At 46.7% G+C, this 12,395-nt stretch overlaps 1 protein-coding gene across 1 annotated transcript in view; it reads right to left on the bottom strand.

Moving 5' to 3' along the window:
• Positions 1–12,395, bottom strand: part of LOC139371460 (dedicator of cytokinesis protein 3-like) — a 339,147-nt gene that overhangs the window by 184,952 nt on the left and 141,800 nt on the right. The window contains exon 4 of the mRNA XM_071111887.1: positions 11,153–11,208. Within this exon, the coding sequence (XP_070967988.1) occupies positions 11,153–11,208 (56 nt within the window). The remainder of the gene's footprint in view (positions 1–11,152; positions 11,209–12,395) is intronic.

The following is a 12,395-nucleotide window of genomic DNA, read 5'->3' as shown; positions in this document are numbered from 1 at the left end:
CAATCACTCCCTTCAGTGCTGTGGCCACCCTTTCCTGCTGTGCTCTCAGGTAATTTGTGCCTGTGTGTATTATTATGTGGCTGGGTGAACCTAGTTGGTCCTCAGACAGAAGGTCTAGGGCGCGCTGGGTGAACCTAATTGGTCTTCAGACAGAAGGTCTAGGGCGCGCTGGGTGTTTGGACACCAGAGTTTATTTTATTTTCTTGTATATATTTCCCATTTGAGTCCATAAGGAGAACAATCTGTGTCTTGTGTATGTCCTCAGTGTGTGTGGGGGGTTGTCAGGAGGGCTATCAGGGTGGCTGACAGGGGGGATTGGAATCCCCTGGGCTTGGGGTTCTTCATTTGTCTGTTCTGCTGTGATGACAACGCTATGGTCTTTTGTGGGCTGTTCTGCTGGCTTCTCTGCGGGGGTGGCCATCTCTCTAGGGGGTTGTTCCCTGTCAAACGCTATCCCCCTCACCCTTTACTGCAGCAGTCTGATCCTCTCCTCTAGTGCTCTGTTCATCTTCTGCTCCTGTTCTTTCTCCTGTTGAAGATGTTTCACAACAGTCCAGAGTACAGACATGTCTCTCCATGTCTCTCCACCTCCAGCACTCCGGGTCTGGTTAAGGGGGTGTTGTTGTGCTGGACTGTTGTCTGGGTCTGTGCTGACTGGAGTGTAATCACCTGCTGTTCCAGCTCCACCTGCCTTACCTCCAGCTGGGTGAATTTATCCTTCATTTCAATGAGGGAGTAGTACTCTGTGCTGGGAGGTTGACTTTCCGCTTGGGGTTGCTCGTCTGTGGGTTTATATAATGAAGAGGTCTGGTTTGACCCGCTCGGGGTGGGGTGTATCTTTCTCAAGGGAGAGCTTCTCCTGCTGGGCTAATTCTTTGATTAGGTGAAAGTTCAGCTGAAACGGTTGGGGGTTGCCCTGTACCATTACTGTTCCAGGGGGGTGGCAGGTAGTCTAGTGGTTAGAGCGTTGGTCCAGCAACCAAAAGATTGCTAGGTAAAGTTCCCGAGCTGACAAGGTAAAAATCTGTCGTTCTGCCCCTGAACAAGGCAGTTAACCCACTGTTCCTAGGCCGTCATTGAAAATAAGAATTTGTTCTTAACTGACTTGCCTAGTTAAATAAAGGTAAAATTACTGTTGCAGACTTATAGCGATTTATTTTAGCTGACTCAGAGTCCTCGTTGTCTAGTATCCTGAGTTAACAGAGGGGTAGTATGCTAATATAGCCCTGTGCCATGCCAGGGGATGGTCTGGTTAATATAGCACTGTGCCAGGGGATGGTCTGTGTTAATATAGCACTGTGTCAGGGGATGGTCTGGTTAATATAGCACTGTGCCATGCCAGGGGATGGTCTGTGTTAATGTAGCACTGTGCCAGGGGATGGTCTGTGTTAATATAGCACTGTGCCAGGGGATGGTCTGGTTAATATAGCACTGTGCCATGCCAGGGGATGGTCTGTGTTAATATAGCACTGTGCCAGGTGATGGTCTGGTTAATATAGCACTGTGCCATGCCAGGGGATGGTCTGTGTTAATATAGCACTGTGCCAGGGGATGGTCTGGTTAATATAGCACTGTGCCAGGGGATGGTCTGGTTAATATAGCACTGTGCCAGGGGATGGTCTGGTTAATATAGCACTGTGTCATGCCAGGGGATGGTCTGGTTAATATAGCACTGTGCCAGGGGATGGTCTGGTTAATATAGCACTGTGCCAGGGGATGGTCTGGTTAATATAGCACTGTGCCAGGGGATGGTCTGGTTAATATAGCACTGTACCAGGGGATGGTCTGGTTAATATAACACTGTGTCAGGGGTTGGTCTGTGTTAATATAGCACTGTGTCATGCCAGGAGATGGTCTGGTTAATATATCACTGTGCCATGCCAGGGGATGGTCTGGTTAATATAGCACTGTGCCAGGGGATGGTCTGGTTAATATAGCACTGTGCCAGGGGATGGTCTGGTTAATATAGGACTGTGCCATGCCAGGGGATGGTCTGGTTAATATAACAATGTGTCAGGGGTTGGTCTGTGTTAATATAGCACTGTACCAGGGGATGGTCTGGTTAATATAGCACTGTGCCAGGGGATTGTCTGTGTTAAATATAGCACTGTGTCATGCCAGGGGATGGTCTGTGTTAATTTAGCACTGTGCCAGGGGTTGGTCTGTGTTAATATAGCACTGTGTCATGCCAGGAGATGGTCTGGTTAATATATCACTGTGTCATGCCAGGAGATGGTCTGGTTAATATATCACTGTGTCATGCCAGGGGATGGTCTGGTTAATATAGCACTGTGCCAGGGGATGGTCTGGTTAATATAGCACTGTGCCAGGGGATGGTCTGCGTTAAATATAGCACTGCGTCATGCCAGGGGATGGTCTGGTTAATATAGCACTGTGCCAGGGGATGGTCTGTGTTAAATATAGCACTGTGTCATGCCAGGGGATGGTCTGGTTAATATAGCACTGTGTCATGCCAGGGGATGGTCTGGTTAATATAGCACTGTGTCATGCCAGGGGATGGTCTGGTTAATATATCACTGTGTCATGCCAGGGGATGGTCTGGTTAATATAGCACTGTGTCATGCCAGGGGATGGTCTGGTTAATATAGCACTGTGCCAGGGGATGGTCTGGTTAATATATCACTGTGTCATGCCAGGGGATGGTCTGGTTAATATATCACTGTGTCATGCCAGGGGATGGTCTGGTTAATATTGCACTGTGTCATGCCAGGGGATGGTCTGGTTAATATATCACTGTGTCATGCCAGGGGATGGTCTGGTTAATATATCACTGTGTCATGCCAGGGGATGGTCTGGTTAATATATCACTGTGTCATGCCAGGGGATGGTCTGGTTAATATATCACTGTGTCATGCCAGGGGATGGTCTGGTTAATATATCACTGTGTCATGCCAGGGGATGGTCTGGTTAATATAGCACTGTACCAGGGGATGGTCTGGTTAATATATCACTGTGTCATGCCAGGGGATGGTCTGGTTAATATATCACTGTGTCATGCCAGGGGATGGTCTGGTTAATATATCACTGTGTCATGCCAGGGATGGTCTGGTTAATATATCACTGTGTCATGCCAGGGGATGGTCTGGTTAATATATCACTGTGTCATGCCAGGGGATGGTCTGGTTAATATAGCACTGTACCAGGGGATGGTCTGTGTGGAAGATTAAGTTGCTGATGTTCTCGCTTTTATAACTGTCAACAGAAAGTGTCTCTTGATTTTCCATAAGGAGCTCCATTTTGTGATCTTTTCTTGCCTTATCATTATGTACATGCAATACAGAGGGTATTGTGTTTTAATTACCTCTGAACAGTGGGAGGCAGCTTGTAAGGCCTCTCCATTTGGTTGGTGTAGACTGTGTGACTCTCCTGCCATTGTTGGGCTAAAGGGCTTTGACACCTCTCACTTGACACGTCAGTGCTAATTGAATTTGTATCAAGCTTGGCAGAATTAATTTAGCGTTCAGTCCTTATGAAGTATTTTTTCTTCTTGGCTTTTGGAAATAAAATATCGTTTCAGACTAAACATTACTCACTCAGTTCCAGGTTGGATGGTTTTTTCAGTGTTTTCAGTTTTCTGAGAATTTAGCATTGGAATAATAATCTCCCTCCTTCCCCCCCTTCCCTCCCCCCTCTCCCTCCTTCTCTCCCCCTTACCTTCTTCTCTCCCTCCTTCTCACCCCCTCACCCTCCTTCTCTCCCCCACCCTCCTTCTCTCCCCCCTCTCCCTCATTCCCTCTCCCTCCTTCTCTCCCCCTTCCCTCCTTCTCTCCCCCTCTCCCTCCTTCTCTCCCCCCTCTCCCTCCTTCTCTCCCCCTTCCCTCCTTCTCTCTCAACTCTCCCTCATTCCCACTCCCTCCTCTCTCCCCTCACCCTCATTCCCTCTCCCTCCTCTCTCCTCTCTCCCCTCTCCATCCTCCTCTCTCCCCTCTCCATCCTCCTCTCGCCCCCATCACTACTTCTCTCTGCCCGGTCCCTTCTTCTCCCCATTCCCTCTCCCTCCTCTATCCCCTCTCCCTCCTCTCTCCCCTCTCCCTCATTCCCTCTCCCTCCTCTCCCCTCTCCATCCTTCTCTCGCCTCCCTCCCTACTTCTCTCTGCCCTGTCCCTTCTTCTCCCCATTCCCCTCCCTCCTCTCTCCTCTCTCCTCTCTCCCCTCTCCCTCCTCCCTCCTCTCTCCTCTCTCCCCTCTCCCTCATTCCCTCTCCATCCTTCTCTCGCCCCCCTCCCTACTTCTCTCTGCCCTGTCCCTTCTTCTCCCCATTCCCCTCTCTCCTCCCTCCTCTCTCCTCTCTCCCTCATTCCCTCTCCATCCTTCTCTCGCCCCCCTCCCTACTTCTCTCTGCCCTGTCCCTTCTTCTCCCCATTCCCCTCCCTCCATCCGTATTTCTGCCCCCCCCCCTCTGCCTCCCTCTGCCTCCCTTCACTCCCTACCTCACCAACTCCGCTCTCACAATCCCTATAACTGATTAGCATCTCCCAACCCTAAAATGTAACACACAATGAGATGAACATGCTGTCTCAGTAGAGGGGCCTCCGCTCCAGGCCCCCTGACTCCACAGCCACTAGAAAAACATACTGTCATGAATGTCCTGTGAGGATCACAATGGGTCAGATCAGCTTGGCAATGGCTGACAGTAACCAGGCCCACTCAGACAGTAACCAGGCCCACTCAGACATTAACCAGGCCCACTCAAACACTAACCAGGCCCACTCAGACAGTAACCAGGCCCACTCAGACAGTAACCAGGCCCACTCAGACAGTACCAGGCCCACTCAGACAGTAACCAGGCCCACTCAGACAGTAACCAGGCCCACCCAGAGAGTAACCAGGCCCTCTCAGAGGGTTGGGGGGGTGCTGCTGGATGGACAGCTCACACCCTGTTGTAAATTACAGAAGAAGGGGACTATTTATTCCCCTACAGTATGAACAAAAGGAGATCAGAACGTTGCCAGGTTGCAGCTGTGCGTGTAAAGTGAATAATGAATAATGAATAATCAACACGAGGTGTAGGTGAAAAGCTAATCTCCCAGACAATCACTAATACAGCTGATTAGATGTCTTAAGTCAGATATCGAGAAAAGTGAATCTAAGAGGGACCATCATACTACTCTTTTCAAATCACCGTAGTATGCTACTCTCATGACCCCAATGGCAACCGTCGACGCAGCTGGCTAGCCTATCTTCCAGAGGGAACAACAATAGACGACGGGAAAGGGGAGACCCCTTTCAGACAATCAGAGCTATTCAGCTTGCAACCTTCCTAAGGAGGGCTGGTTCAGTGAACAAAGGCATTCACACGTAAATACATTCATGATTTCTTATTCCGAACGGGCGCTGGTTCGTGTGTAAACTATATGATTACTGTGAGAATAGTTCTGAAATGTATCGATGATATGTGTCTCTCTCTCTCTCTCTCTCTCTCTCTCTCTCTCTCTCTATGTCATTGCGTAAAAAGCCACCATATTGTAAAAGTCTGCTAGGGACCGTTGTGTCATTTATTAAGTGTGTATGTTATCCTGTTATTATTTAGTTAGCTAGTAAATAATTAACCAATTTGTGTAGTACTGAATCATGAGTAAGGCTGGGGTTTTTGCAGATACATGAGGTTACGACTGTTGAGAATGATGATATGATGAGAGGTTATGATAAATATGTTGACTGTTTTATGGATGTTATAGGTAAAGACATTACAGAGTTTAAGTCGGGAGATGGTAACTCCTAAAAACAACTTCCTAGCCACTGCCACTGCCAACCACCCGAGCCACTGCCTGTTCACCCCGCTATCATCCAGAAGGCGAGGTCAGTACAGGTGCATCAAAGCTGGGACCGAGAGACTGAAAAACAGCTTCTATCTCAAGGCCATCAGACTGTTAAACAGTCACCACTAACACTGAGTGGCTGCTGCCAACACACTGACACTGACTCAACTCCAGCCACTTTAATAATGGGAATTGATGGGAAATGATGTAAATATATCACTAGCCACTTTAAACAATGCTACCTTATATAATGTTACTTACTCTACATTATTCATCTCATATGCATACGTATATACTGTACTCTATATCATCGACTGTATCCTTATGTAATACATGTATCACTAGCCACTTTAAACTATGCCACTTTGTTTACATACTCATCTCATTTGTACAAACTGTACTCGATACCATCTACTGTATCTTGCCTATGCTGCTCTGTACCATCACTCATTCATATATCCTTATGTACATATTCTTTATCCCCTTACACTGTGTACAAGACAGTAGTTTTGGAATTGTTAGTTAGATTACTTGTTATTACTGCATTGTCGGAACTAGAAGCACAAGCATTTCGCTACACTCGCATTAACATCTGCTAACCATGTGTATGTGACAAATAAAATTTGATTTGATTTGATTTGATTTAATGAGTTAATTGTTACATGATTAATTTAATCTGGTAACAATCAAACAACGACAGTTGATTCAATAAATAACAGTCATCAGATTAACAGAAGTAAAGGCACGACTTTTCCACAATCACTTATGTCTAGTGCTTTTTGAGGTCGGCTCGATTTCAGTTTCAAAAATGGTCTTTTAAAATGTAAATGTACTATGCATTATGTGGGCTGAATGCTGTAACAACACAGAATAACACAATAAAAGTCCCATTGTGGTAGTTGACTGTCCATTACTGCTTATCACGTATTAAGCATCATTTATTCGCATCACTTTACTAAAATATTTCAGTTTTGTATTTTACATTTGTTTTATTTGATTACTTTATTATTTAATTCCAAGTCATCATCTCGTCTCTGTAGAGTTGCTGCCTGACAAAAAAATCACTATTTTAGTAGATCTTCAAAGTAAATAAGGCATGCTACTATGACTGCTGAATACCAACTATCAATCACTTAGATCATGTATTTTCAGGTGGAGATACCTCGCGAAGCAACAACTGCTCTCTATTCCTCTCCATTGTGCTGTTCTTCTGTCTCTTCTCTCCGTCTCCATATATGCACCGCGCAGACTGGACAAGTAGGCGCGCAATGGATTATGGTCATTGTAGTTAATTACCACATTTTCTGCATCAAACTATGTAGAATATTGGACTGTTGGAGACTGTCACATCTTCCTCCGAAGGTGGCTCCTCTCCCTGTTCGGGCGGCGCTCGGCGGTCGTCGTCGCCGGTCTACTATCTGCTACTGAAGGTGGCTCCTCTCCCTGTTCGGGCGGTGCTCGGCGGTCGTCGTCGCCGGTCTACTAGCTGCTACTGAAGGTGGCTCCTCTCCCTGTTCGGGCGGCGCTCGGCGGTCGTCGTCGCCGGTCTACTAGCTGCTACTGAAGGTGGCTCCTCTCCCTGTTCGGGCGGCGCTCGGCGGTCGTCGTCGCCGGTCTACTAGCTGCTACTGAAGGTGGCTCCTCTCCCTGTTCAGGCGGTGCTCGGCGGTTGTCGTCGCCGGTCTACTAGCTGCTACTGAAGGTGGCTCCTCTCCCTGTTCGGGCGGTGCTCGGCGGTCGTCGTCGCCGGTCTACTAGCTGCTACTGAAGGTGGCTCCTCTCCCTGTTCGGGCGGTGCTCGGCGGTCGTCGTCGCCGGTCTACTAGCTGCTACTGAAGGTGGCTCCTCTCCCTGTTCGGGCGGTGCTCGGCGGTCGTCGTCACCGGTCTACTAGCTGCTACTGAAGGTGGCTCCTCTCCCTGTTCGGGCGGTGCTCGGCGGTCGTCGTCGCCGGTCTACTAGCTGCTACTGAAGGTGACTCCTCTTCCTGTTCGGGCGGTGCTCGGCGGTCGTCGTCGCCGGTCTACTAGCTGCTACTGAAGGTGACTCCTCTTCCTGTTCGGGCGGCGCTCGGCGGTCGTCGTCACCGGTCTATTAGCTGCTACTGAAGGTGGCTCCTCTTCCTGTTCGGGCGGTGCTCGGCGGTCGTCGTCGCCGGTCTACTAGCTGCTACTGAAGGTGACTCCTCTTCCTGTTCGGGCGGCGCTCGGCGGTCGTCGTCGCCGGTCTACTAGCTGCTACTGAAGGTGACTTCTCTTCCTGTTCGGGTGGTGCTCGGCGGTTGTCGTCGCCGGTCTACTAGCTGCTACTGAAGGTGGCTCCTCTCCCTGTTCGGGCGGTGCTCGGCGGTCGTCGTCGCCGGTCTACTAGCTGCTACCGATCCTTTTTCCTTTTATTTTGGTTATGTCTGGTTTGTGTTTCACCTGGTTTCATTTTGGTTAATTATGGGGGTGGTATTTAATCTCGACATTTCCTTTGGGTTTTTGTGCGGAATTGTTTTCGTTTGACTGTCAATTAGTTTTGGGTTGCGTTTTCTTTAAGTTCATGTTTAACAGGTGGGTTTTCCCTGGACTGCATCTGAGTGGGGTTTTGTGGCTACTTTGTAGTCCGGTGTCTTGTTATTTTGAACTTGTTTAATAAAACGCCCTTTTCCTTCGGAACTTGTTTAATAAAACGCCCTTTTCCTTCGGAACTTGTTTAATAAAACGCCCTTTTCCTTCGGAACTTGTTTAATAAAACGCCCCTTTTCCTTCGGAACTTGTTTAATAAAACGCCCTTTTCCTTCGGAACTTGTTTAATAAAACGCCCTTTTCCTTCGGAACTTGTTTAATAAAACGCCCCTTTTCCTTCGGAACTTGTTTCTCCTGCGCCTGACTCCACATCTCCTTGGGGAGATCTGACAGAAGCTTCAATTCCCTACTATATCACACAGTTCGGGCTTGATCTAATTTATCTCTAGAGAAACTGCGCATTGTGTGCACACAGAAAAAACAAATAATAATTGAACCGTGGTCGGTAAATTGGTTGTTTAAAAAAAAGGGGGGAAAAATTTACATAATTGAAGGTTAAACTGCTCATGTCACTTTAACCACCATCCAAGTAAATTAAATCTGGGTTCAGTTAGTATTTGCTTTCTTTCAAACACTTTAGCGATTCTTGCTAGAGCAAGTGTGGCCCGGCGAAACAAAATAGTCCCCAGAAAAATGCCATCCCCACCCCCACCTATCTGACACCACAAACAGACTCAATAAAGTGCAGATCATTTTTTGACCTGAAAACAGATAGTATTTCAAACTGGATCTCTATAGAAGAGCTGTGGGTCATACTGAACCCATTGCATCACACATCAATCATCAGGGCCATGTTCTCATCTCAAATCTAATCTAGGCCTTACATGATATCTATTAGACCAATGCACATTCACATACAATACATATAGATCACTGTGTCAGTAGATGACACAATACATATAGATCAGCATCTAGAACAGAAAACTGAACTGACTTCTGGGATCAGTATAGAAGATGGTAGAGAGACAGTGGAGGAGAAGAGGTAGAGAGACAGTGGAGGAGAAGAGGAAGAGGTAGAGAGACAGTGGAGGAGAAGAGGAAGAGGTAGAGAGACAGTGGAGGACAAGAGGAAGAGGTAGAGAGACAGTGGAGGAGAAGAGGAAGAGGTAGAGAGACAGTGGAGGACACGAGGAAGAGGAAGAGAGACAGTGGAGGAGAAGAGGACGAGGTAGAGAGACAGTGGAGGAGAAGAGGTAGAGAGACATTATTTATCTATATCTCCCTCTCTTTCCCTCCCTATCCTGCCCTGCCTCGCTCTCCCTCCCTTTCCCTCTACCTCTACTCTCCCCCCTCCATCCCTGCCTCGCTCTCCCTCCCTTTCCCTCTACCGCTACTCTCCCCCCTCCATCCCTGCCTCGCTCTCCCTCCCTTTCCCTCTACCTCTACTCTCCCCCCTCCATCCCTGCCTCGCTCTCCCTCCCTTTCCCTCTACCTCTACTCTCCCCCCTCCATCCCTGCCTCCTCTTCTCTCTTCCCTCTCTTCTCTCTATCTATCCCTGCCTTTCTCCAAACTCAAATTCGTAGAATGTATTAGTTACGTTACCCATAGAACAACACAGAATATTGTGTTGTGGGTCAACTGTAATCTTTTAGGATTTACAGTTGACCCACAACTAAAATATGAAGCCCACATTATCGTCATTACAAATAGACGGCCAACAATTGGAAAATAATATCTATTAAAATGTAATTCTGCATAATGTTTTGAAAGCGTTTATTTTAGGTCATATTAATCGAAGTAACAGATGTCTTAATTTGCATAACGGATTTAATTAAATGCACAAAGAGACAAATTAATTGGATGTACAATCCTTTACAATTTCCAAGTACCCCTCCTGAGGGGATATGAAACAAGAAAATAAGCATTTTGAATTTTAAAATCGTATTGGAAAAAAGGATTTAAAAATTCAATATACAAAACAGTCTTTTGCTGATCTCAATAAGTCATCAGATTTTGATACAATACTTATATACTGTATCTTGTCTAGCCTGGCCATAGATTGAATAAGAAAATATATTGTTTCCTGTCTAGCCTGGCCATAGATTGAGTAAGAAAATATATTGTATCCTGTCTAGCCTGGCCATAGATATAGTAAGAAAATACATTGTATCCTGTCTAGCCTGGCTCTAGATGTATCTCTGATAACTCTTATGGTCATTGTTACAGATGCACATCTTAATTTGACTAATAATAAAAAATAAATAAACTAATAAATAATCCTGCAGCAATAGCAAATGTGAATTATTATGTGGACAGCTGTAGATTCCCTGTACCACACTAGATAACTGTTAACTAGTCATGACTGTAGTTTCTCTGTACCACCATGCTAGATGACTCCATTAATCTCCTCTCCTCTCCTCTCCTCTCCTCTCCTCTCCTCTCCTCTCCTCTCCTCTCCCCTCCTCTCCTCTCCTCTCCTCTCCATCCCTCTCCTCTCCCCTCCTCTCCCCTCCATCCCTCTCTCCTATCTTCTCCTCTCACCTCCTCTCCTCTCCTCTCTCCTCCATTCCTCTCTCCTCCTCGCCTCTCCCCTCCTCACTCCTCTCCTCTCCCGTCCTCACTCCTCCATCCCTCTCTCCTCTCCTTCATCCCTTTCTCCTCTCCCCTTTCTCCTTTCCCCTCCTTATCTCTCCCCTCCTCTCCTCTCCACTCCCCTCCCCTCCACTCCTCTCCTCTCCACTCCCCTCCTCTCCACTCCCCTCCTCACTCCTCCATCCCTCTCCCCTCTTCTCCATCCCTCTCTCCTCTCCTCTGTCTCAGCAGAGAAAACAGTTTGTTATAATTGATGTAGTGGTTCTTACCCTCTGTTGGTTACAATGGCCTTCTTCAAGTGAACGTAGCTGGTTGGGAAGATCCCCTGGGAAAAGAAAGGAGAAAAACACACCTATTAACTAACACTCAACACTACTGCTGAGAGAGAGAGAGAGAGAGAGAGAGAGAGAGAATTTTTTATCCCAGAGTGTCAATGTGGGTCATTTCAACACATCTCTTTCCAAGTGGAAGAAAGATCCCCAGAAGATCACACTGTAGTATCTCTGCCAGGACTCTGTCATGTTGTAGTGAATGACTGTAACACAGACCACACTGTTTCTCTACATAACTTTGTAACGCAGTAGTGAAGCACTAGTAATCACAGACAGTCTAGTCAGTTAGTTTGGCCTCTTGATTCAGTAATCGCAGACAGTCTAGTCAGTTAGTTTGGCCTCTTGATTCAGTAATCAAATACAGTCAGTATGGTCCGTTAGTTTGGCCTCTTGATTCAGTAATCACAGACAGTCTAGTCAGTTAGTTTGGCCTCTTGATTCAGTAATCACAGTCAGTCTAGTCAGTTAGTTTGGCCTCTTGATTCAGTAATCACAGACAGTCTAGTCAGTTAGTTTGGCCTCTTGATTCAGTAATCAAAGACAGTCTAGTCAGTTAGTTTGGCCTCTTGATTCAGTAATCACAGACAGTCAGTCTAGTCAGTTAGTTTGGCCTCTTGATTCAGTAATCACAGAATAGTCTAGTCAGTTAGTTTGGCCTCTTGATTCAGTAATCACAGACAGTCTAGTCAGTTAGTTTGGCCTCTTGATTCAGTAATGACAGGCAGTCTAGTAAGTTAGTTTGGCCTCTTGATTCAGTAATCACAGACAGTCTAGTCAGTTTGGCCTCTTGATTCAGTAATCACAGACAGTCTAGTCAGTTAGTTTGGCCTCTTGATTCAGTAATCACAGTCAGTCTAGTCAGTTAGTTTGGCCACGTGATTCAGTAATCACAGACAGTCTAGTCAGTTAGTTTGGCCTCTTGATTCAGTAATCACAGACAGTCTAGTCAGTTAGTTTGGCCTCTTGATTCAGTATTCACAGGCAGTCTAGTAAGTTAGTTTGGCCTCTTGATTCAGTAATCACAGACAGTCTAGTCAGTTAGTTTGGCCTCTTGATTCAGTAATCACAGACAGTCTAGTCAGTTAGTTTGGCTTCTTGATTCAGTAATCACAGACAGTCTAGTCAGTAAGTTCGGCCTCTTGATTCAGTAATCACAGACCGTCTAGTCAGTTAGTTTGGC

The sequence above is a fragment of the Oncorhynchus clarkii genome, chromosome 17, assembly GCF_045791955.1.
Source record: "Oncorhynchus clarkii lewisi isolate Uvic-CL-2024 chromosome 17, UVic_Ocla_1.0, whole genome shotgun sequence".
NCBI classification, from domain to species: Eukaryota; Metazoa; Chordata; class Actinopteri; order Salmoniformes; family Salmonidae; genus Oncorhynchus; species Oncorhynchus clarkii.
This window is presented reverse-complemented; position numbering and strand designations above follow the sequence as displayed.